Source organism: Muntiacus reevesi, chromosome 5, assembly GCF_963930625.1.
Source record: "Muntiacus reevesi chromosome 5, mMunRee1.1, whole genome shotgun sequence".
Taxonomy (NCBI): Eukaryota; Metazoa; Chordata; class Mammalia; order Artiodactyla; family Cervidae; genus Muntiacus; species Muntiacus reevesi.
This window is the reverse complement of record NC_089253.1, coordinates 17,639,588-17,666,014: the sequence shown is the minus strand read 5'-3', so window position 1 is coordinate 17,666,014 and position 26,427 is coordinate 17,639,588. Positions and strand designations below refer to the sequence as shown.

Below are 26,427 nucleotides of genomic sequence, written 5' to 3'. Positions count from 1 at the left end.
GGCATACTCTCCACTGATATGAGCTTCTAGAGATTAGCCTTCCAGATACTAAGAGGGAGACAACTTACAAATGGAGATTTCCCTTACAAACGTAAATTTTCCTCTCAAAAAGGGCAATTCTAGTCTGTTTCCAGAGATTCACCTGTGTCTACAGACTCTCAAAAATAATCACTACAAAGAATCTTTGGGCCTATAAGACTTATTTTGGGGTGGTATATTCTGTCCACCTTCATTCCCACCTTTGAATCTTCTAAGGAGCTTCACAATCCAGAAACTGAGTCTGTTAAGTTAGTTCATTATCTTACTGAATCAGTCTTAGTCTTGAGAACAGGTCATTTTAAAGTTGTGTCTCATTTCAGGAGGCTGTGTTGCAAGTGGCTCCCAAAACTAGATCTGTGTTGTGGGAGCAATCTGGTATTTAAAAAGAAACCAAAATATTCTTAATTCATCCTGCACCTGTCTGAACTGATGGCTGAACTTCTGTTTTACAACTGCCTGTCCACTTGTCTGTCTCTCACTGAAACTAAACATCCTGAGGGCAGGAATTCTAATTCACTTGCCAAGCACTTAGCATGTGCAACAGAGTAAACATTACTGCATGGATGGAAAAAAGGAAAAAAAGGAGGGAAGGAAGAAAGGAGGGAAATGGTAAATGGGTAGGACTCCTTTGGGGCTCAACTACAGAATGTTATAAACTGATTAGTGTCTATACTGAATCTCTCCCATCTCTCTAGTACATCTATCTAACTTGGGAGAAATACTCCCTCGGACAGCTTTTTTCCCACCCATAAATTTTATTCACCAAGCTGACCTAACCACAGCCTGCATGAATTTGCTTATTACAATTTGCTTATAGTACTAAAAATAACAAGTCTTAACTTTACATTGTAAGAACAGAAGGGGCCCTGCCATTTAATGAACCCATAGTGGGGACCAAGGACTTTTCACATTAATACATCACTTCATTTCAACGTTCCATTCCTACTTGTCAGTTGTAGAACCTGACTGAGATGCAGAGTTTAATGTAACTTGCTCCAAACCATATTCAGCAGTAGAGTTGGGAAATGTGCCCACATTCTTGTCCATAAAAGCATCTCTTCCCTCTCCCCAGCTTCTGTCCCTTAGGCAGAGATTACAGGGGGTGCTAAAGTGAGAAGTTTCAACACAAAGTCAGTTCTCCATGGGAACCAAGACCTGACAGACCTGGACCTTCACAGTGTTCTGAGGATCCTGCACGTGTTCCAGGGTTGCATCAACATCCAGGGCCACCACCAACCCAGACGTAAACCTCAAAGGGTTGTCTGATTCGCCTGCTGGCTCAATAATGGTGGCAGAGGCTTTGTGGATCTGTAAACGAGAAGGAAAGACAGTTCTAAAGCCAGGTCATCCCTGGGCAACGAAAAAGGATCTCCTTATCCAATGGATGGACATATGTTAGTCAAGCAGAAGCAAGGCCTGAACTCAGCTGCTCCACTAAGGCAAAGAAGATCCCCAAGGTGAGCAGTTGTGATTCTCTGGACAGACCTGTGCTGCAGGGGTCAAGATACCGACACAGACACTGACCTGCTCTGGAAGGGGGAGGTGTAGGAAGGCACTCTGCCGCAGCATGGTCTGCAGAATTTTGACCACTTCTGCAGGTTTGGATGTCATGAGTCGGGGCATGAGGTCAAGAAGTTTGTCCACAAAGCTGTCCTGCAGGTGGGGCAAATCAGCGATGAAACACCTGAAGGAGCAAACAGAAGCAACTAGGAATTCATTCACCACAGGCTGACTCCTGAACTTCTGCCAGGCCCTGAGGTAGGAAAAGTGATGAACTGGAGGAGTTCATGGTTCCCGAGGAAAGCCACGTACCTATATAATTAAGCTGCAGTGACAAAGTCATCATAATAGCCGTGTTTATTAAAATGTGCCAGGCAACCTCTTGAGTGTTTTATACCATCTTATTTAATCTAGCAATCCTGTGTATTGTTAGAAATATTATTTTCCTATCATATATTCATTAATTAATATAAAAAAATATGTTTAGGCCTTACCAGGTGGTAGGTACTATTCTAGACACTGGGAACATAAACACCGAGCCAAAGAGAAGAAAAAGTCTGTTTTAATGCAGCTTATAACCACTGATAAGAATACTGAGACTCAGAGAGGATAATGTTGTACTGAGGCTTAAAAAAGTTAAGTAACTTACTCCCAGTTCTGAATGATTCCATGGTACTTTGCTTTGTAAAAGGAGATAGTTTAAAAATATTTCACTGAGGGGGTGACATCAATACTGAGACTCAGAGGCTGAATTAAGGAAGAATGTACAGCTCTTAACACATTCTCCTCTGTGGCAAATCAGAGCTGTCATCTTTCCAAAAACCTCTTCAATCCAACTGTGCATAAACAGACTCCACCTTAAAGAATCTAAAGCTATGTTTAACTAAATCAGTTTGCTGTACGCCAGAAATTTATACAACATTATAAACCAACTATACTTTAATTAAAAATAAAAATCTAAAACCAAAAGTAAAGCAGGGACTTCGTAGAGATTTGAAGTCAGGATCTGAAGAGTCAACCTAGACTGTATTATTTACTAGAGAACAGGGCTTCCCTGATAGCTCAGCTAGTGAAGAAGAGTCTGCCTGCAACAGAGGAGACGTGGGTTTGATCCCTGGGTGGGGAAGATACCCTGAAGAAGGGCATGGCAACCCACTCCAGTATTCTTGCCTGGAGAATCCCCATGGACAGAGAAGCCCATCGGGCTACAGTACATGGGATCACAAAGAGTCAGACATGCTGCTGCTGCTGCTAAGTTGCTTCACTCGTGTCCAACTCTGTGTGACCCCACAGATGGCAGCCGACCAGGCTCCCCTGTCCCTGGGATTCTCCAGGCAAGAACACTGGAGTGGGTTGTCATTTCCTTCTCCAATACAAGAAAGTGAAAAGTGAAAGTGAAGTCGCTCAGTCGAGTCCGACTATTAGTGACCCCATGGACTGCAGCCTACCAGGCTTCTCCGTCCATGGGATTTTCCAGGTAAGAGTGCTGGAGTGGGCTGCCATTGCCTTCTCTGGAGTCAGACACGACTGAGCGACTAAACACAGAACAGGACAGCATAGCCCCTAGTGGTGAGGGTAGTACTGCAACCTAGCCCTGTAGGAAGCTATCATCATACAAATGAAAAAAGCCAGAAAAGCAGAGTCTTTCAAACCTGTAGAGTCAGGTTTGGTAAAGTTCAAGGGGGTAGGAACAAGGAGTGGAAGAATGAAACATTAGATTTCAAAAGTATTACATTTTAAATTCTTATAAATCCTTCTTCCCAGTATTGAATAGCCAGCATACCACACGTTTGGTCACTACTTTAACTCCTACTGTTTCACCAAGCCTTCCACTCATTGACTGCATCAGTTCTAGCCAATTAACTTCACAAAGAATCCTCAGAAAACATATCTAGGCTATAAAATAAAAGCTACCTACAGAACTATGGAACAATATTTTGTAGATAAGAGAGAAACACTGCAACTTTCAGAACCACAGTGAAAAAAATAGGCAAGTTGTTAACTTTTGAGTTTTTCCACATAATATTTGTCTTTTTCTGGCCCAGCTGAGTGCTGAATCAAAACATTCAATAATTTCTGATGTTTTTATTATTATGCTATATATTTAGCTAACTTAGGAAGTTTACATACCAGTAAAGAAAATACAATTATCTCTCAGTGTTTGTGGCAGATTGGTTCTAGGACCCCTAGTACATACCAAAATCCATGGATGCTCAAGTCCTTTACATAAAATGGAATTGTAGTCAGGCCCTCCATATCCATGAATGCAGAAGCCGCTGATACTGACAGCTAACTGCATACAAATTAAGGCACACTGGCTACAAGGGCTAAACCAAGGATTCTGGTTATGATCACTCTTGTTTCCCTATAAATGCAATTCTCTATATAAGCAAGATTTAATAAGCTAGAAGGTGATCAAACACTTACCTCTGAAAAAAGTCTACTTCCTGTAAAAATTTTTCACACATTCCAAATAAGGGGTCAACTCTGTAGAAGAGAAAAAAACAACAAAACAAACAAATAAAAACCCATGTTATGTGAAATCTGAGAACTGAGTAGTAAAGACCAAAGTCCCAGAAACTGAACCTACATGGAAAGACAATGAGCATATTACACTAAAAATTCTATTTCTCTTAAAAGACTCTTAAAGGACCTACAGGGAAACACTTGTCAGCAACTCAAGACCCAATTAAAACAGTGCAGTGCTCTTTAGACTCAATGAATATTCAAAATCAAAGACTATCACAGGCACACTGGGCACCAGATTGGGCTCAGATATAGGACAGGGCAGTCCAATGTCACATGCCTCCGTGCAGCAGCCCAGGCAGCAATCCACAGAGCTCTCTGGGAGTTTTGACAGCTCAGGTTCAAGGAGATGAGATCTACATCAGGCCAATGTGGAGGCCATTTTCACGGAGAACCCTCATGCCTCATAGGTGCTAATATCTCTTGAAGTAACCCACAATTATACCTTCCAGGGTACCTAAAGGGATATGCTCAGTTGCAAGAATCACTGCACTCAGTGAAGGCCAAAGCTTTGGCATCTGCATCAGGTAATTAGAGTTCACTAATAGTTCCTTCTTGCTGTTGCTGTTCAGTCGCTATGTTATGTCTGACTCCTTGGCAAACCCATGTACTGTAGCCACCAGACTCCCCTGTGCATGGAATTCTCCAGGCAAGCACACTGGAATGGACTGCCACTTCCTTCTCTAGAGGATCTTCCCAACCCAGGGATCAAACCTGAGTCTCCTACATTAGCAGGTGGATTCCTTACCACGGAGCCATCTGAGAAGTCCAGTAGTTCCTTCTAGTCTATATGTAATATTCTTAGAGATTATTTTTACCACAGCATTTTTACCGAGTCATCTAGTAATAGAGATGATGTGATCAGGTTTCCAGGAAACAGACTTGGAAACCAAAGGTCACATTCTCATGCAAAATGGAAAAAGATTTTGTTACTACTTTGCACACAGACACAGACTATATTCTTTCCTCTCTATCTTGGCTTCTTTGGCCTCACAGTACTTTGAAGTTAAATGTATACCTAATTTAGCCCAGGCACCATGCCAGGTCAATGTAAATTACTAATCAAAGAATAGATTTTTCCTTTGATCTTTGTGCATTTTATTTCTTGTAATTTCTGCATGGGATGTTCCATTTATTTTCATTAATACATCATTAATTGAAGGAATACAGCTCCAGTGAATAAAAACGAACACTCTTTCCTTATTAAAAACATGTAAGAGGAACTCCCCTGGCGGTACAGTGGATAAGAAGCCACCTGCCTACGCAGGCGACGTGCACAACTACTGAGTCTGTGCCCTACAGACCTCAAGCCACAACTACTGAGGCCCACGTGCTGTGCTGCAACCACTGGGGCCCGGACGCCTCGGGCCTGCGCTCCACGCCACGAGAAGCCACCACAACTAGAGAAAGCCCCCGCGCAGCAACAAAGGCCCAGTGCAAGTAAAGAAAAGGGAGTGTGGGACCAAGGTTCTTAATAATCCAGCATCTCCTGAAACAGGCAGCTCTTCAATAACTATTTGTTGAATGGATATATAAATGATAAATGGCAAATGGAAATGTATTCTAAAAGCAACATTAATCTGAATTATTTTCCTAAAAAGTGTGTAGCACTTGAATCTTCCTTAACTCTGAAAAACTACCAGAAGTGGAACTGAAATTTGCTAGTGAGGTTAACCAACCAAAGACCACCAAGGATGAGAGGGCTAGAGAGGACAACTCCAGCTAAGTAGAGGCTCACCTGAAAGCAAGTTAGCCATGTAGTACATTTTTTGGCCTGCTTACATACAACCAGTTTGGAGAATTTCCAAGCAGTAAAATATGAAAAGATTTGAGAACTCGTTCCAAACTCCCAGACAGAGTAGGTAGCCTCACCTACATGGTACATGAAATAGGCCTCTACCACTAAGAACCCCCCATTTTCAGTGTAAGAGCAAGGCCCACTAGGGAAAACCAAACACTGACCTGTAACTGTTAGGTAAGCCGATACCAATTACCAATTTAAACTGGTCTAAACTTTCACTTATAAGTATAAAAACACAATGAAAAATTACTAGATGTTATAAGGATGATCAGGAGCTGTCAAAGAAACCAAGAAGACCTCAATGAGATAATATCAAGGAACAGAAACCTTTTTTAAAAATTCTAATAAACAATCTCAGTAAGACTGAAGAGAAGATTTGAAACAATATTGCAATGATAAAGCAAGAAAAACTGCTGCAAAAAAGATACAGAAATAAACAATAATACTGAAATCAATTCAACAATTGAACACGAGAAGGAAAAATGATGAAAACTGAAATGGTAAATTAAGAGAGTATGCTGAGGAATTTACTCAGAATATAAAGTAGAAAAAGAAACTGAAATTATGAGAGAAAAAATACAATGTAGGAAAAATAGAGCCAGATGATACAATATCCAGTATGACAGATTGAAGTGGATAGAAGAAGAAGTAATTAAAGAAACGATAGAGGGAAAAAAAACTCTGAAATAAAACAGAGCCAAGACTTCAAAGTCCCACTAAAGGTCAGTAAGAACAAGCAAAGAAAACACAGACATAGTCAGAAATTTCTGAATTCTAAAAAGAAAAGTTTGCAGCTTTGAGAAAAATAAGCTAACTTCAAAGGAAGGAGAACAAAACAGATATAGTAATATTTAGTTCTGAAAGCACTCCATTCACATACGAGAGCAAAAGAAAGTTTTAGATATGCAAAGTCTCAATGAGTACACTACTTATGTCCTTATTCTGAAAAACAATTACTAGTCAATGTGTTCCAGTCAGATACACAGTGAATTAGAACAGGGAATTTTAAAAGGCAACTGTGGGGATTTCCCTGGTAGTCCAGTGGCTAAGATTCTGAACTCCCAATGTAGGGGGCCTGGGTTCCAACCCTGGTGAGGGAACTAGATCCTACATGCTAGAATTTAAAGACCCTGTGTGCAGCAACTAAGACCAAACAACCAGATAAATAATTAAAAAAAAGACAATTGTAGGACAAAAACAGCAGTGGTGGGCAAGTTGGAGCTGAATAATTTTGACAATGTACTTATAAAGATTGATGCAGATTTTAAGAAAGAATTCATAAAATAAGACATACATGAAAAACTGTAATTCAACATATTGGACAGCATAAGGAACTATAGCCATTATCTTGTAATAACTTTTAATGAAGTATGATCTGTAAATATAGTGAATACCTGAAACTAATATTGTAAATCAGCTACAATTTAAAAAAAGGTTAATCTGAAACTAAATTCTAAATTATTTAACAATGTGAAACTAGAAAATAAAAATATACTTAAACTTGTATTTTGGTTAAATATGGTTTTGATAAAGGTGATCATAAATTCTATTTTTAATGCTAATAAATATAAGGTCAATAAATTTACTAAAAATACTATTTATTCAACTAAAAAGAGCTAACATTTATTAAGTGTTTATTCTTAATGTGTCAGGCAGTATTTTAAGGGCTTTACATATAATAGTTCAATAATCCTTACAATTACTTTATGACAGAGATTCAGGTACTAACATTGTCCCAGTTTAACTTACAGGAAACAAATTGAGACACTCTTAAGTACCTTGCCCAAGGTTACTAAGTTTGCAAATGGTGGAGTTAAGATCTGAATCTAAGCTATGAGGCACCCCAGCCCTCTGAACCATTATTATGTTCTACTGTCTCTAATTTGAATAGTTTAAAACTTGAATACTGTAAAACCTCCAAACCCCTGTAAGAAGAGAGAAACAAATCAATCCAGCAAAAAATCAAGGGAAGAGAAAAAGAAGCAGAAATGCGTACAAATGGAAAATATAAAATAATATAGCATGAGGGACTTCTCTGGCGGTCCAAAGCAGGTGGCATGGGTTTCATTCCTGGATTTTACATGCCACAGCAGCAGCAGCACAGCCAAAAAAAAAAAAAAAATGAGTAAAGGCCTAATATATTGGAATCTTATTAACAACATGGAAACACGAAATATCATACTGCTGGATGAAGTAAAAATAAGGCACAACAGACAAGTATGTTATGATTCAATCTATATTAAACATATATATTTATAATCTAAACGGATACTTAGGTGTTTTACAAGGGGTAGATTACTAGAGAATAAAATGTTCGCTTAATCTGCAATATTTGAATGTTTACAATAATTCTATATAAGCTGAAAAGGAGATTCATTTTCTTTAATAAAAAAGTGTAGATGCTATCACAAGCACTTATATTTTCTCAGCCTCAACTGGCACATAGCAGGGATTTAACATTTGCTAAATGAATGTATGGCTATCTCTATGATTAAGGTACCACCTGACCTTATCAGGTCACCATCAAGATAAGCAAAGAAATAAAACAACACTCAGAATGTTCTTCTTAAAAAAAAAAAAAAGAATGTTCTTCCTAATGTGTTTTTAGGTGCTTACTTAAACACTCATTTATTTGTTTCTCTACATTATTTTTAGTCTAACACAACTAGTAGACTGAGCATTAAATGTGTCTTCTGTCTGATAACAAGTTCCCTAAGTTCATATTATATATATGAAATCTTTGGTGCCATCACTCTTAAGGTGCACTTTCATAAACACCAAGAAACAAAAAAGACTTTCGATCAAACTATAGAACATCATCAAAATATCTGATTTCAGAGAATTTAAATTTTTTAAACTAACATTTCAGAATCAATGAAATACAGCAACATAGCCATTCTCATTCTCAGAAAGTCTAACAGCTACCATTATAATGAAGTCTAACTATGTACCAAGTACCATGTTAATGCTTTTACACATCTTACCCCATTCATTCTTCATGGCAGAAGACATTAAGAAGAGGTGGCAAGAATACACAGAAGAACTATACAAAAAAGATCTTCACAACCCACATAATCACAATGGTGTAATCACTCACCTAGAGCCAGACATCCTGGAATGCGAAGTCAAGTGGGCCTTAGGAAGCATCACTATGAACAAAGCCAGTGGAGGTGATGGCATTCCAGTTGAACTATTTCAAATCCTAAAAGATGATGCTGTGAAAGTGCTGCACTCAATATGTCAGCAAATTTGGAAAACTGAGCAGTGGCCACAGGACTGGAAAAGGTCAGTTTTCATTCCAACTCCAAAGAAAGGCAATGCCAAAGAATGCCCAAACTACTGCACAATTGCACTCACCTCACACTCAAGCAAAGTAATGCTCAAAATTCTCCAAGCCAGGATTCAAAGGTACGTGAACCATGAACTTCCAGATGTTCAAGCTGGATTTATAAAAGGCAAAGGAACCAGAGATCAAATTGCCAACATCTGTTGGATCATCGAAAAAGCAAGAGAGTTCCAGAAAAACATCTACTTCTGCTTTACTGACTATGCCAAAGCCTTTGACTGTGTGGATCACAATAAACTGTAGAAAAATCTTAAAGAGATGGGAATACCAGACCACCTTAACTGCCTCTTGAGAAATCTGTATGCAGGTTAGGAAGCAACAGTTAGAACTGGACATGCAACAACAGACTGGGTCCAAATTGGGAAAGGAGGATGTCAAGGCTGTATATTGTCACCCTGCTTATTTAACTTCTATCCAGAGTACATCATGAGAAACACTGGGCTAGATGAAGCACAAGCTGGAATCAAGATTGCTGGGAGAAATATCAATAACCTCAGATATGCGGACGATACCACCCTTATGGCAGAAAGTAAAGCAGAACTAAAGAGCCTCTTGATGAAAGTGAAGGAGGAGAGTGAAAAAGTAGGCTTAAAACTCAACATTCAGAAAACTAAGATCATGGCATCTGGTCCCATCACTTCATGGCAAACAAATGGGGAAACAGTGGAAACAGTGACAGTCTATTTTTTTGGGCTCCAAAATCACCACAGATGGTGACTGCAGCCATGAAATGAAAAGACGCTCACTCCTTGGAAGAAAAGTTATGACCAACCTAGACAGCATATTCAAAAGCAGAGACATTCCTTTGCCACCAAAGGTCTGTCTAGTCAAAGCTATGGTTTTTCTAGTAGTCATGTACGGATGTGGGTGTTGGACTATAAACAAAGCTCAGTGCCGAAGAGTTGATGCTTTTGAACTGTGGTATTGGAGAAGACTCTTGAGAGTCCTTTGGACTGCAAGGAAATCCAACCAGTCCATCCTAAAGGAAATCAGTCCTGAATATTCTTTGGAAGGACTGATGCTGAAGTTGAAACTCCAATACTTTGGCCACCTGATGTGAAGAACTGAGTCATTTGAAAAGACCCTGATGCTGGGAAAGATTGAAGGAGAGAGGAGAAGGGGATGACAGAGGATGAGATGGCTGGATGGTATCACCGACTCAATGAACTTGAGTTTGAGTAAACTCCAGGAGTTGGTTATGGACAAGGAGGCCTGGTGTACTGCAGTTCATGGGGTCGCAAAGAGTTGGACATGACTGAGCAACTGAACTGACTGATTCTTCATGGAAACCTTATGAGATAGATGCTGTCATCATTCTCATTTTACAGACAGGGAAACAAAGAACAGAGAGGCTCCGAAGGAAAAAAAAAAAAAAAAAAACCTGCCTGTAATCAAACAATGTGTAAGTAGAAAGGTCAAGATTTGAACAAAGTAGTCTCACAGCACCAGACAGTCTCAAAATTTGTCTTTGCCTGAGTCAAAGCACTAGTCCCTTCATAAGAGAAAACAAAATGGTTCAGGCATTAAATTCTTAAAGAAATCTATTAGGGATCATATAGTACACTTTGTTGCCAGATGAAATCCTATGCTCTGCTGTAGGCAATGGAGAACCACTGAAGGGTTTTGCCTGGGATCTAATCTGATCTAAGAGTGGAATTTGGAATATCTCAAGAAATGAAGAGCTTGCAATATCCCTTAGGTGAAAAGTAACACAGAAAGTGTTAGTCCCTCAGTCATGTCTGACTCTGTGACCCCATGGACTGTAGCTCCCCAGACTCCTCTGTCCATGGGATTTCCCAGGCAAGATTACTGGAGTGAGTTGCCATTTTCTTCTCCAGGGGTTCTTCCTGACTCAGGGATCAAACTCAGGTCTCTCTCATTGCAGACGGAATCTTTACTCTCTGAGCCACCAGGGAAGTCCATCTCTTAGGTAATCTTTCCTAAATATAAGTTCATGCATCATTAACCTTGGTGAGATCTCTGAATGCATTTTTAGGTGTCTTTAAAAGGACTGGGCCACCCTTGTTTTGCCAACCACACATCTTACCCTCGAGCAGTCCGTGCTGTTACTATAAGTTGCAAGGCTTTGGCCTGCAGCCTCATGTGATGGATAATCACCACCTGCTTGTTCTCCACGCCACTATACATGAACTCCATTTTATAGGTTTCTTCCATGATCTATAAGGAAAACAGCAGCACAGAATTCTAAGTGAAACTAGATCTGAACAGAGGTTTTTTTTTTTTAAGGCCTCTGCTTTAATTCTGAGCTGAGATTTTTAAGTGCCTATGTTGACAGAAATTGATATAATTTGAGAGAAATTAATATATATATTGAGAGAAATTAGTAAGTCGTGAAAAGAGAATAAATTATTTTGTCAGTTAAAATAAACTCATCTGGTAATATTATTCAGTTGATGACAGACAGATATGAAAGTTTACATACTGATAAAACTATAAAGCACTGCTTGCAACTCTAAAGCAAACTCACTGTGCGTGGCAGCAAATGGATATGTATAGAAACATAAACCTCAAGAAAAGCCCTCAAGAATTTAGTGTCAGGAACCATGACCCAGCTGTTAGTCATTTAGTCTGCTCCATGAGCTGGGTCTGTCAGAGGGATTTTAGGGAGGGAATCAGTGCAGAAAACAGTATCAATGATCTCAGCTCAAGCCCAATGCATCTTAAGCTCTTGTTCCATTCTATCCAAGGTAGCGACTCCCCTCTAATGATGTTTCTCTTTCCTTCCTGTGTTTTTTGAAGGCACTGAGTCAGAGAAATGACTCCAGGTTCTCCTACAACTGACAGTAAGATATATTTCCTAATGACATGGTGCTTCAGTTTCCTTAACTGTAAATGCAGAAGACACAGCACCAACATAATAAAATTTAAAGGATTAAACGGGGCATGGAAGGTGATTAACAGTAACTGTCACATGAAAGTGAAGTATTAGTCATTCAGTCGTGTCTGACTCTTTATGACCCATGAACTATAGCCCGCCAGGCTCCTCCATCCATGGGATTTTCCAGGCAAGAATACTGGAGTGGGTTGCCATTTCCTTCTCCAGGGGATCTTCTTGATCCAAGGATCGAACCTAAGTTCCCATCTTGCAGGCAGACTCTTTACCATCTGAGCAACCAGGGAAGCCCAACTGTCACATAGCAATGGTAATTCCTTTCTGTCTTCCAGAATACTGCTCCCTGGTCCAATCCCTCCCAACATGGCCCATCTCCATCTCCAGTCTGTAGTCATTAAGTTCTACTCCCCTATAAGCCACATGGCAGGTCTGAGAGGCGGACTAGAGATCAAGCAGACTAGTGGAAAGAAAACAGACTCTGGGTATCAGAGGATCGGAGGTCAAGTCTCTGATTTACTACCTATAGCTCTCTGATTACAACCTTGCTGAATGCTGTTTCATCTGTAAAATGGACTCAATACTTATTGCTACCCAATGGGATCTGTGTGTGTGTAGCTGTGCCATCAGAGAAGGCAATGGCAACCCACTCCAGTGTTCTTGCCTGGAGAATCCCAGGGACGGTGGAGCCTGGTGGGCTGCTGTCGCACAGAGTCAGACACGACTGAAGCGACTTAGCAGCAGCAGCAGCTATGCCATGCCCCTTTCAAGATCTTAGTTCTCTGACAGGGACTGAACCCGCGCCCTCTTCAGTGAAAGCACAGAGTCCTAACCACTGGACTGCCAGGAAGTTCCACCTAATGGGATTATTATGAGGATTAAGTAAAACAGACTTGAAATCATTTCGTGAACTATAATGTAACAATTATAGTCACCATCATTAGCTTCCTACTGGGTCATAATTAGTCATATATAAACTTACTATTAGGAAGATATAACCCAGAAGAGTTCCCAAATGCCAATATCCAAAAATGAAGGGAAATTGTTCAACTCTAGAAAGAAAGACACTTAAGGCAAGTAAAATTAAATTCTACTTAATGAACTGAGGAGAAACATAAGGACCTTTAAATATTCAAAAGATGGTTAAAGAAATGAGAGAGATGGTACAGGCTGAAAATATAAACAACCTCAAACTGAGTGCAGCTATATTTTCAGATGAAAGATTCTGAATATTTATATATATAATATATATATATAATATATAAATATTTATTTATTCTGAATATTATAATTTAATTTTAGTATATCTGAAATTTGTTGTTGTTTAGCCACTAAATTGTGTCCAACTCTTTTGCAACCCCATGGACTACCAGGCTCCTATAGCCCACCAAGCTCCTCTATCCGTGGGATTGCCCACGCAAAAATACTGGAGTAGGTTGCCGTTTCCTTCTCCAGGGGATCTTCCCAACCCAGGGATCAAACCTGCATCGCCTTCACTGGCAGGCAGATGCTTTACCACTGAGCCAACAGGGAAGCCCCCATTTCTGAAATACAAATTGATAATATTTTAGAACACAAAAGAAATCTTGAAATCGGGGAGATTAAGTAACCTGCTCTATATCGCCCAGCAAATCAGAGGCAGACAAGGGAACAGAACCAAAGCCCTCTGACTGGAAAGCCAGTGCCGTGTCCCCTAGTTATGCTGCTCCTCGTACCACTAACTTCTGCCACAGGCTGAAAGTGGGGAGCCCAGCAGAGCCTTGTGAAGTCCTCTGACCCTAACTAACTTAGAGAACACAATTTCTGGACAAATACCTATCTGAGGAGAAGGTCTCAATAAGCTTACCTGTTTTGCTGCTGCTGAGGCCAAATCACTCTGCTTCAAATATAAAGGGGCAGCCACATTCCACAGCTTTTCCTGTAGCGCCTGACAAGTCAGCAGAGGATAGGACACAGAGGTCAGAAAGACTGCCATATCATTTGAGACTTAGGTGTTTGTTTTGCTTTGAAATTTTACTGTGATCAAGACTTTCTCTCAGTCTTACTCTTTTTTTTTTTTTTTTTTTCAGTCTTACTCTTTTAAGCCAATAAGCCTTACCTGTTATGACAGAGTGGAAACCAATGATTTGGGTCAAATGCAATCCTCCCCGTTCAATTCTTGGCTCTAAGTCCCCATGCCCCAGACCAGAGAATGCAAGCAGAGTGCAGGAGACATGAAGGCCTCATCACAATGTCCAGGCAGGCTAGGCTTCTGAGGCTCTGGGACTCCTAATCTCAAAGCCCATAGACTACCCTGACAGCCCAGACCCCTTGACTTGATTCCTTTTTCTTTGCTCTATGCCCACTATCTGTGAACAGCCCCATCACCTGACCAACATACTCAAAAAATGAAGAAGCTTTCCTAGATTCCTTGCTCTCTAACTCTCTATATTCAAAACTATCACTTAGAGCCATGAATTTTACCTTTCATCTCTCTTCTCTCCTATCCATCCATATGGCGTCTCATCTAAACCTCTGCTATAGTCTCTTATTTTCACAGTCCTTCTTAATTATAGACATAATGACAGTTCAGAAAACCTAGACTTACAGTGTACAATAGAAATATAATAACATAAGCCATGGATGTGATTTTACATTTTCTAGTAGTTACATCTATGAAATTTTAAAAAAAGACAGAAAAATAACAATAACCAAAAAAAGTAAAAAGAGACAGGTGAAATTAATTTAACAATAGTTTATTTAACCCAGTTTATCATATCACTATGCAATCAATATTTTAAAAATTATTAACGAGATAGTTCACATTTTTCATACTAAATCTAAGAAATTCAATGTGTATTTACACTTACAGCACATCTCAATATGAACGTTTAAAGTGCTCAACAGTTACAGGTACCTAGTGACTATCAGACAGTGGCGAGTCTGGAGTAAAAAAATAGAAATTTTTAAATTATACTACCACTAACAGAGTTACTGTTTCCAAATATTTGCTTCCAATAATTTCTCATATACATATTTTTTATATAGTTGTAGTCAGAAATCAGAGTAACTTTGTATGCTTTTTGGGGTGTGTGTGCACTAAGTCACTTCAGTCAGTTCTGACTCGTTGTAATCCTATGGACTGTAGCCCACCAGGCTTCTCTGTCCGTGGAATTTTCCAGGCAAGAATACTGAAGTGGGTTGCCATTTCCTCCTCAAGAGGATCTTCCTGACCTAGGGATCAAACCCGCGCCTCTTAGGACTCCCACATTGGCAGGTGGGTTCTTTACTACTAGCGCCACCTGAGAAGCATTCGAGTACGTAACATTATATCACATTTTGAAGTAATCTCTTCTCTTTTCCTACTAAAGAAAAGTAGATTCTTTTCAAAGGCCTTTTTGTATTTCAATGCAGAAGATAGCAAGCCAAGGAAGAAGGAAGAAGATCAATGATGACATGGCACTCACTATGTACCAGACAACAGACCAAGGGTTTTCACAAGCTGCTTGCTACCAATTCTTACCTGGGTAGAGTAATTATTAGCCTTGTTTTATAGAAACTTGGAAAAGCCCAATAACTGTGTAAAGGGGCATAAAGGAACTTTCGGGTGTAATGGAAATGTTCTACATCTTAACTGCGCTAGTGGTTACAAAGGTATATATATTTGAATGAATCTATCTAGCCAATTTAGGACTGTTTAAATCCCAACCTACTTCAGTGTACACATCCATCTTTACATGTATATATACACCTACATCACCCTAAAATCACATATCTTACAGTGTATAATAATTTCTGACTCCTCCATTTATTCTGACTTTGGTCAAATATCACTAACAGCTTTGAAGACTAACAACACTTAGAACTTAAGCCAAGATAAAGTCTTATCAAGTGAGAGGGCTCTCCTAAATCAGAAGTCTGAATTAATAGCAGAACTCTGCTGCAGAAGCTGACAGCTATTGAGCTAGTTTAATTGGTTTTCAACTCAGTAAACTGAAACAGCTTTTTGGTACTAATTTTGGTACTAATTTGGTACACACACACACATACATATATATACATGTAATCTACCTACCTAGTATGAAATGCCAGCAAGTTGGCCCTTTTAAGAGCAATGAAATCAACTTTTGACTAATTTGACTTTTGACAAAATGAAATTAGCATTACAAATATATATATGTTTATATAAGATCTTTGCTAATCAAATGATTAAAAAACAGTTAAAATCCTTGGGATTCTAATGCAACTGATTATCCAATCTGCTCCAATTATATAATAAAAGAATTCTCCCAAATTAAAAAATTAAAATTCCTATATGAGTTAACAATTCTTTAATTAGAGACAAATGTAATTATACTTCAGAGTACATAATTTCCCCATTGCTAAGCAGTTGCATAAGACCATATATTTTTCCACTTAAGGCCTCAAACACTGCTGAATCCATTAAAGTGCTGCTTAGCATCATATTCAAGAACAAAATGGATTCAAACCAACCTTAATGAGAAGCAGTTGACACCTAAGATAGGTAGCAGAGAAGTCAGCTACTCCTGCCAATTCAGACTGAAGTTCTCCAAGCCTTTGCAGATCCCTGCCATAAATAAAATCCCAAGTCAAACAGAGAATGAAGATAATGACAACAATTAAAGATCATGTCAAAAGCATTTACCATTTTATACCTAGCAAATTGGTTTAAAAAAAAATTTAAATGACAGAACCCAGTGCTGAAGTGGTTATAATGAAACTGGTTCATTTATGTTTTGATATCAGTTTAAGTTGATATAATTCTTCTGGAAAGTAAAACTGTAATACACTACAAAGGCACACATATAATCAAGTAATTTGATAAGTAGTTTTATCCTGAGAGATAGCAGGGAAATATTCAAAACAAATGAAGTGTTTTATGCCCCACAATATTCACTGTTGTATGGACTATTATAGCAAAACCCAGTAATTATTTAAATATTTAATGGTAGAGGAATTATTAAATAAATTACTGTATATCCAGTCAATGGAATATTCTACAAGCATTAAAATATAATATGGTAATAAGGTATATGATCTCAATTATATAAAAACTATATATATAAACATACACACACACACACATAAGAAAAAGACAGCAAACTGTTTTCTGGATAGAGGAATTAGGGTGTTTTTGTTGCCTTCTCCCAACTGTGCTTTATTTTCCAAATGTTTTATACAATAGACAGGTATGTTTTATATCATCAGAAAAAAATTTTTTAAGTACTGTAGTGGGCTCTATTGGCTGCCTACCTAATTTATGCTCTACTTCTTCCTAATAATGTGAACCCTTCCTACTTCCTACTAAGTGAACCCTGATTTTGTTCAAGAGATGTCCCCAAACCTAGTTCTAGGTAGAGTCCAACTGGATTAAACCAATTGGTACATGTCATCTCCCTGGTTGTGTGACCTTATCAGTCCTATTTGGAAGGAAAGGTTTTATTCTTTTTTTTTTTTTTTTTTTGGCTGTGATGTGTGGCACACAACAATCTTAGTTCCTGACCAGGGATCAAACCTGTGCCTCCTGCAGTGGAAGCGTGGAGCCCTAACCACTGGGACCCCAGGGAATCCCCTGGAAGCACTCATATTTGAAACTTGAAGCAGGTTTGATGGCGGTCTCCGAATCACTCATGTTCCTGCTTTCTCTCTTACTAAACTGAATAAGAATGTTTTATAGTCCTGATTGCCAATGGCAGCCATACTGTAACTCTAAAAGAAAAAAGCCCTGGGATAAAGCAAATGTTGAGGACAAGGAAAATCCAAAGAGGCAGAGAGAAACTGGATCCTTAATGATATAAATGAAGTACTTAACCATAGCATACTTAGAACTAACAATCCATCTCAAGAAAATTCATAGAAAGCTGCCTGGTTTTTTAAGATCCATATCAAGATTTCATATAGTAATCGTAACTGTGGGAAACCTAAAGATTTGGCTAATGAGAGAAGTTAACTCTTTCAGGGCTGCCATAATACATCAAGTTTCAGAGCAATCTGTACAAAACTGTCCACTGTCCTCTTATCTCGGGCAACTTTCTGATAGCTAGTGCTGCCTCCTGAGGACCTTGGTACCAAAAAGGAGATGCCCCGGAAAGGGGCGAAGAGGGAATTATTTCCAAAGTGACTGAATAAATTGAGGTCTGTGGCTTACACTATTGTCTCTGAGTTTTGGTGGTTTGAGCTGATCCTGGAGAACCTGCTCATGTGTGGGAAATCTATCACAATAAATGGCAAGACCCTGTACTAGCTAACCACACCTGTAAAATGGTACTTTGGTGGCCAGCTGGTCTCTCCCTTTTTGCACCACTAATACCTATCTTGCAAAAGATGGCCCCGAATCATTCTACTTTGGAACCATATCATCTACAGACAGATTCTGCCTTCTCTTACATTACAGAGAACACTGACAAGCTGACTACACATTAGCTGACCATTCCCAAGTCTTAAGTCATTCTACCATCCTTGGACCGTAACGATTATTCTGAGTTGCACAAAACAAGATGCTACCCAACTAGCTACAGGAAATCTGAACTATTATACAAACAAAAATAGAAATTTTCTAGCCCTGCTCAAAACATTCTGTGTCCCAGTGTTTCCTCCCTGTATCTTTTTATGCCCACAATCCTTAGGAAGCCTCAGCTCAGACATTCATCAGGAGACTATGGATGGAAGGGCTAAGTCCCCTCTTCCATCATCTTCTTCCAGCACAGTAAGTACAGAACACCCTGTACTTAATGCATTGTGTGGGAAGCACAATACTGCCTGCCTTATATACCCAACCAGGCTGTAAGATCCCCAGCAACAGAGACTATGTCTTGTTACGACTGTGTCCCTTTTGCCCAGCACAACGCTTGACATACGATGGGTGCTGAAAAACCATATAACAAACTAATGAACCCAGGCTCCCCCACTCATTGTAAAAGTTGGCTAATTCTCATAAGATTGTTTTCAAATTCAATGAAACAATGTACATAAAACACTTAGAAGAGTGCATACATAGTGGGCACTTAATAGAAAACAGCTCTTGTTATGAACAAGGATAGTAGAGCCCTACAAAGGATCAAATCCATGAGACTGAAGATGAGGTATGACCAGAAGAAAATGCCATCTATAAAAATCTTAGAAGTTTACCTTCCTGGTTAAGCCACCATAAATAAAGTTTTCAACAAATACTTACTAAGCTCCTATAAAGCACCCAAAATACAGTGGTGAACTCAAAGTTATGTCAAATTCTAAAAACAAATCAAAAATTCATCCCCCAGGACCATCACTGAACTATAGTAGTGAGGTGAAATCTTATTTGGGCGACATGGCTGTTTAGATTACAACAAACGACAATGTGTACGATGGTGAATTTTATTTGTTTGATACTAGCACTAAGAAGTAAATGACCACAATCCTAATCACAGAAACTTCTGTATGAAATTTGGACTAATAGTTCACTTTTCAACAACTATAGAAAATGCAAATTCTGAAGAATCCCAGGGGTCATCTGATCTATTCTTCATGGATATAAGAATCCCCTTCACTGATGCATATCAGGGAGCATCAGTATTAGAGCCAAACAAAGCTAGACTTAAATCTCAGTTCTACTTCCTAACAAATTGCTTCGTTTCCCCAAATTTCTACTTCTTCGTGAAATGGTTTACAACATCTAACTGCAATGATGTTTGTAAAACATAGTAGGTGATCAGCTAACTATTGTACCATCTGCTTTTCTTTACAAATTTTTCACCATCCTGGCCACCTTTCTCAAGAATGCACTTAACAAAAAACACAGTGCCCAGGACGGACCACAGCAGTAGAACGGTCATCTGACCAGCCCAAAGCACAGCAGGACTGCCACCTCATAAAACCCAGATCATGAGGGTGACTCCAACCAGGGTGTTTACTGAAGTCAAATGCCAGTGGTCTACCTAGTGGAGGGCCAGGGTGCATCTGAAAGGAATACTGTATAGCATCTTTGTGTTTCTGTTGTATATGGGTGATTCGGAGATTTATCTTTTTTTTTCCTTTGGTTTTTTCCAAATATTGTTTAATAAAGTTTCATTAGCTTAAAAAAAAAAAAGCCAGCATTGCAGCTGATGACCAAACTAGCTCACTTTCGTACATTCTGTAATTTCTTAATGCCAACTGGTTAGTAAAGTGTCAAGGATAAAACAAATGTTTATTTAGGTGTGGCTAAGTCGGAAGCAGAGTTTATTTTCCGAGGATCAGCGCCAACAACTTCAGTAGCAGCCTCTAAATTTAATCACCTTGGTGAGGAAGCAGATGAGAAAGCAAATGTGACTGAGGCAGCACTTCAGGGTCAGCAAACTTTTTCCATAAAGGATCAGATAGTAAATATTTTAGGCTTTGCCATCCATAGTGTCTCCATGGTAACTACTCAACTCGACCACTGCAGCAGGAAAGCAGCTGCTAAATGCTGTATCTCAATCAAATCCTATTTAGAGACAGACAGATACTGCCTTTGCTGAAAGCAAACGGGTTTCATTTCTTTTCAGATCATGCAGGACATTCCAACAGAGCCTGACAGTCTGCTGATTGTTATCAATATCCTTCCCTTCTTCCTCAGTCACCATGTGCTAACTAAGCACTGGTCACTTGGAACAAAAACTACCTTTCCTAGCTCCTTGCAGCTAGATATACCTATGTGACTTAAGTTCTACTCAATGAGACACAAGGAAAATTAGAACATGCAACTTTGCGGGAAGTGGTCTTTAAAGGGAATGCTTGTAGAAATGATGCCCCTCTACTCTTTCCTGTTTTCTCGAGGCTGGATTATAAAGGAGACAGTTAAAGTCTGGATCTTCAGGCAAAGCCCACTTGATGCCGAAGATGGAGAAACAAGAAAGAATGAGTCTAGGTTATCAGCCACCTCAGCTGTCTGCCTATGAGAAAGAATTAACTTTTCCTCTTGTTTAAACCACTATTAGTTGCATTTTCTGCTACTCAAACTAATATATATATAAAGGTAGGAAAAGCTGAAAACAGCTTCTTTGCTAACTCTTTCTAGTTTTGTACTAATCATCAATCTAGTCATGAACACAAACCTTTTTTTTGTAATATGCTTAAACCACAATCTAATCCAAAATAAAAACATCATAAAATCATGTCAACAGAGTCAGAAAAACCAGCCTATGACCAACAGTAGAAATCACAAGGGTTAAGCCAAGCATAACGACATTAACTCTGTTAAAGGAAAGGGATGATCAGTCACCTCACCTGATGGTGAACTCCAGCAGCTCCTGGGTTCCCTGAGGGTCGAGGTGCTGAAGACTGTATACCCTTTCAAGGCTCTGCTGCAGGAACTGATGGGAAGGATCCTCATGAGGTGTGATATTGGGAGAAAGACCTGATGACACTAGTTTTCTACCTGGTAACTAAGCAAACACAGTGGGGTTACAGCACCATCAAACTCTGTGGCTCAAGGTCTGGTAACACAAAGAAACCAGGAGAAAAAGTGTGAGTCAAACAAAGAAAAGGAAAAAAGAGCTAGGTAGTTCTGTAAATAATCTTTTTCTCCTTCCTCAGCTTAAGTGGGAGAAAGCGAAAGAGAGAGAGAAAATGAACATAGTCTACCCAATACAGCCAGCCACAAGCTGCAAGGAGAAAAAGAAAAGAGAATGGTATAATATTATTTTCTATTGTTAACTGAAATAAATGGGCTAACCACACAAATGAGAATAAAAATTAATGCCACATTTATTTTTAACCTTTAGTGATCATTCACTTCATAGAACACCGATGATTTATTCCCAAGGAAATTTTTGTATTAAAAAACATTTATAGCATGCTATAAAAATGTTTTATATTATGATAATTGATAATTATAATTCTTGTTCTTACTGTTAAAAGTGGCTACCTTTCAAGAAAGGGATGAGAAAGAGAGCAAGAATTTCAATTTTAACTTAATATCTTCTATATAGTTTAAATTTTCTAACCATATACATATATTATTCTAATTTAAGTCACTTAGAGTTATTTAAGTAGGGATGAGTAAATTCAAATAAAGGGCTTAACAAAGTGCCTGCACACAGCACTCGGTGTTTGCTATCATCATTAGTATGGTTCTGATACTGATAATTTTTTCTTTCTGTAACTCTTAGGTTTTTAAAATAACATTTTATTATTAAAAAATAAACTTGAGAATCATAGCTTTATGTAATTACTAAAATGTAATAGGATCTAATCCTTGATATAAAATACGCTGTTCCAAAAAATAAAAAAATAAAATACGCTGTTCCAGAAACTTCCCTGGCAGTCCATGCTTCCAAAGCGGGGGGCATGGGTTCGATCCCTGGTCAGGGGTCTAAGATCCCACATACTGTATGAGGTGGCCAAAAAATTAAAAAATAAATAAATAACATAAGAAATGTTCCAGGCTTCTTCTTGCCTAATATAACACAGTCAATAACTCAGGTACAATCAAAAAATGAATCTTCTTAAAACGTAAAGGATTCAGAAGCAGGAGTACAAAATAAGAGAGAAAGAGAATTAATGAATGTGTTTTCAGAAAATATATAGTCTGCTTTCTGCTATTTATCACAAAGGACTAAAAATCAAAAAAAGCAACAACACGGAGAAAAGATGTTTTCAACATACCCTCAAGGCAGGAACAAGATGAGAAAGACTGTCTCGAAGGTAGGCATAGTGCCTGAAGGTATGATCTGAGAACAATGCAGGCATCGTTGGACAGGTTTTAGCAGCATTGAAAATAAGAACCAAAACTGCAATGTCTGATAAGTATGTGGGTTAAGTAAACTTGGAAGTATTGAAGGTTGAGTCTGGTCAGAATTTTGTGCCTCTACTTCTAACCCCTCAAATTCCTACTAAATGACTACAATTTTTCTAACAAACAAATGCAGATTCAAAGAGCTACACAACCTCACACCAAATTTTCCCAATTACTGCCCCCCCCAATTACCAAAGAAAGGTTATTTTAAATTATGTCTGTTGATGAGAATACTAACAAATACAAACTTTGGTACAATGCCTACTAAAGTATATACTAGCACAATCTCTTAGAATAATAACTTGATACAAGATTATAGGTTTCCCTGGTAGCTCAGTCAGTAAAAAAATCTGCCTGCAACGCAGGAGACCCGCCTGAGTGCAAGAGACTTGGGTTCAAGCCCTGGGTCGGGAAGATCCCCTGGAGAAAGAAATGGCAGCTCATTCCAGTAATCTTACTGGGAAATCCCATGGACAGAGGAGCCTGGTGGGCTATAGTTCAAGGGGTTGCAAGAGTTGGACACAGCTTAGCGACTAAACCACCACCCTAAGAGACTTATGCATGCTGAGTGATGCCACATCTCAAAGTCAAATAGAGAATCATTCAAATAATAGCAAATAATCAGAAACAATCTAAATGTCCGAAACCAGGAGAACGATTATACTTCTGTTTCATCTATTTGAGTCTCATGTAATCATTAAAAATTACATTTATTAAAGATGTTTAGTGTTCGCTTCGGCAGCACATATACTAAAATTGGAATGATACAGAGAAGATTAGTATGGCCCCTGCGCAAGGATGACACGCAAATTCATGAAGCATTCCATATTTTTTTTAAGTTCCTTCTGATAAAATTTCATGGCAATGAAAAAAAAAAAAGATGTTTAATATTGTATCAGAAGCGTTTTACTATAACTGAAAAAAGTAGGCTCCAAAATGTATAGGGGATATGATAGCAGCTGTCATCAAATGTTTTTTGATGAAACAAAAGGTTTAAAAAAATAACAGCAAAATCCCAAATCCAAGCTTTTAAAAAGGGAGAAGGGTAGGTGGGGAGGCAGGAAGGCACCTCTTGGGCTCTAGGGCTCTAAGCTCAACCTGATCACCACCTGGTTGCAGAGAGGCTGCCTCCCCGCCTCCCTCTGGTCTGTCCCAGCCTCCTCTAGTACATCCACTCCCACTACCCAGGAAGGCCGTGTGGGGAGTAATTGCTGCTTTCTCTTTCCCTTTCCCATACCCACTCCTCCGTCCATCCGCAGCGCTAGGCCCCCACCTCAGCCATGGCCAGGCTCAGGGTCCTGCAGGGTCCTGTCTGAAGCCAAGCCAAGGTGGATGTGTTAAATGAAGACCTGTGTATTAAGACAGAGAACCTGCTTGGGAGCTATTTCCCCAAGAAGATTTCTGAGTTGGATGCATTTTTTTTATTTTATGCATTTTTAAAGGAGCTAACTCTCAATGAAGCCAACTAGAGCAATCTGAAGGCCCTGGTGGGCAGGCCTGATCCAATCAAAGAGAAAGAGGAGGAGGAGGGGAAAAAACAGCAGGAGAAAAAGAACAAGATGAAAAGAACAAAGGGGAAGATGAAGACAAAGGTCTTCCATGATGTAGCCTAGTAAGCAGAAATGAGAAGACTGGGGTCCTCCTGCAGCGTGTGAAGCCTGAAATCAAGGATGTCACTGAGAAGCTAAACCTGGTTACCACTTGGTTGCAGCTGCAGATACCTCAGACTGAGGATGGGAATAATTTTGGAGTGGCTGTTCAGAAGGTGTTTGAGCTGATAATTGCCCTTCACACCAAACTGGAAGGCTTTCGCACACAAATCTCCAAGTACTTCTCTGAGCATGGTGATGCCGTGACCAAAGCAGCTAAGCAGCCCCACGTGGGTCTTCTCGACAACTGGTGCAGGGGCTGGAGGAGGCAGAGTACCAGGATATCTGACTGATGGCCATGGAGCTCTGCAATGCTTACGCTGTGTTATACAACATCATCCTGATGAATTTCGAAAAGCCCAGGGAAGAAATGAACGGAATGATCTATTGAGAGCTTCATCTCATTCTGGGATGGGCTAGCAGAGACCTTCTGAATTTTACAGGGAACTCCACACTTTCCCTACCCTCTGCATGTTGAGGTTGCTTCCTCACCTTGCTTCCTAGGCACAATAAATACAGTCATACCATTGCCAAAAAAAATAAATAAAAAAACAAAAAGGGAGAAGGAAGCACACCAAAATATTAACAACTACTTTAGCTGGTAAGACTCTGGCTGTTAAATATGAATTTTTTTCCACTTTAAAATTTTTTCTATGTGTATTAATTTTGTAACAGAGGGAAAATCAGAAATTAAAAATACAAGATAGGACTTCCCTGGTGGTCCAGTGGTTAAGACTCTGAGCTCCCAAGGCAGGGGGCATGGGTTTAATCCCTGGTTCAGGAACTAAGATCCCACATGCCTCTCAGAGTGGCCAAAATTAAAAAGAAGAAGAAGAAGAATGTACAGCTACTATATCAGCAGCAGACTGCTTACATCCAGACTTCTTTTACATTGAGAGAAAAACAAACAAACAAACCTGTAATTAACATTTAAGCTACATTTGAGGAAATCTCTGTTATTCGAAGCCAAACATACTAACATTATACTTTCAAAAATGTTTAGCTTTTTTTTTTTTAATGTGAAGGGGGCTTCAAATTTCAGGGCACTTTAATACATCCTGTGTAATTTGTAGTAACTCCTAGCCCACAAGTCAGATGAGCTGAATTTCAAACAGCCATAGCATTGCACCTTTAGAGGTAACGTCAGGGAGGTACCTTTCTTAGAGTCAGGCATTTGTTAGCACATCAATTACAGAGATCTTTTAAAAAATTGTCCAAATGCCCTATGAAAATTTAAAAACAGAATTAAGAGAAAACAATGGTCATCCCCAACAGCCAGTTATTTGGCTGGCTCACATCTCTTAACCTCCTTAAACCTCACCAAAGGTGTGCTACAGAGTGAAAAGAAGCGTGGAAGAGTATGGATGCATTGATGTAAACATATTCCCATTAGTGGAAAACAACCTGACTACATACCATGCTGCCCAAAGCTATCACAACACCCCTGAGCTTGTATTAGAGCTAGAGAATTCATGTACCCTAACTCAGCCCATCCTCTCCTTCAGGCTGCAAATCAAATGAAACATGGAATAAGAAGGGGAAAAGTCCACAGCCTTTAAAAGCAAATATGCCTGACTCTCTATCCCAGATTTGCTATTTATGAGTTATTTAACCTCTCTGGATCTCAGTTTCCTCATCTGTAAGCAGGGAATAATAACCTCCTTCCAGGGTTGTTTGGAAGATCAATGATAAAATATATGAAGTATTTAAACAGCATGTGGAATATAGTATATTTAAACAGTAGGTGGAATATATATATGTGGAATACAGGTATTCAATAAATGGCTAAAAAATTAGTAGTAGTATTCAATGGCAAAGATGAATTACTGTGAATACAGAAACGAAAGCTGAGGAAAATAATAATCACTAGGTTTCCTCAGGATATACTTTTAACTAAAAGAAATGAGAAAGAGAAAACAAAATCCAAGACCTTCAGACCACCAAAGCTACACTGCAGAAAAAGAGGCCAAAATTTCCTGCTAA

The 26,427-nt window shown here is 39.1% G+C and overlaps 1 protein-coding gene, 1 non-coding gene and 1 pseudogene across 2 annotated transcripts in view; 2 read left to right on the top strand and 1 right to left on the bottom strand.

Annotated features, from left to right (window-relative positions):
* The window catches only part of INTS4 (integrator complex subunit 4), a 98,344-nt gene that overhangs the window by 10,095 nt on the left and 61,822 nt on the right, over positions 1-26,427 (bottom strand). The window contains exons 14-21 of the mRNA XM_065937194.1: positions 22,666-22,799; positions 21,286-21,443; positions 16,537-16,630; positions 13,910-13,990; positions 11,260-11,390; positions 3,967-4,026; positions 1,564-1,723; positions 1,204-1,347 (exon numbers count right to left, since the gene is read on the bottom strand). Coding sequence (XP_065793266.1) covers positions 1,204-1,347; positions 1,564-1,723; positions 3,967-4,026; positions 11,260-11,390; positions 13,910-13,990; positions 16,537-16,630; positions 21,286-21,443; positions 22,666-22,799 — 962 coding nt within the window. The remainder of the gene's footprint in view (positions 1-1,203; positions 1,348-1,563; positions 1,724-3,966; positions 4,027-11,259; positions 11,391-13,909; positions 13,991-16,536; positions 16,631-21,285; positions 21,444-22,665; positions 22,800-26,427) is intronic.
* Positions 23,522-23,628, top strand: LOC136170041 (U6 spliceosomal RNA). The gene has a single exon (XR_010663501.1). It is a non-coding gene; the product is annotated as a U6 spliceosomal RNA (small nuclear RNA).
* On the top strand, positions 24,076-26,385 carry LOC136169439 (proteasome activator complex subunit 1 pseudogene; annotated as a pseudogene).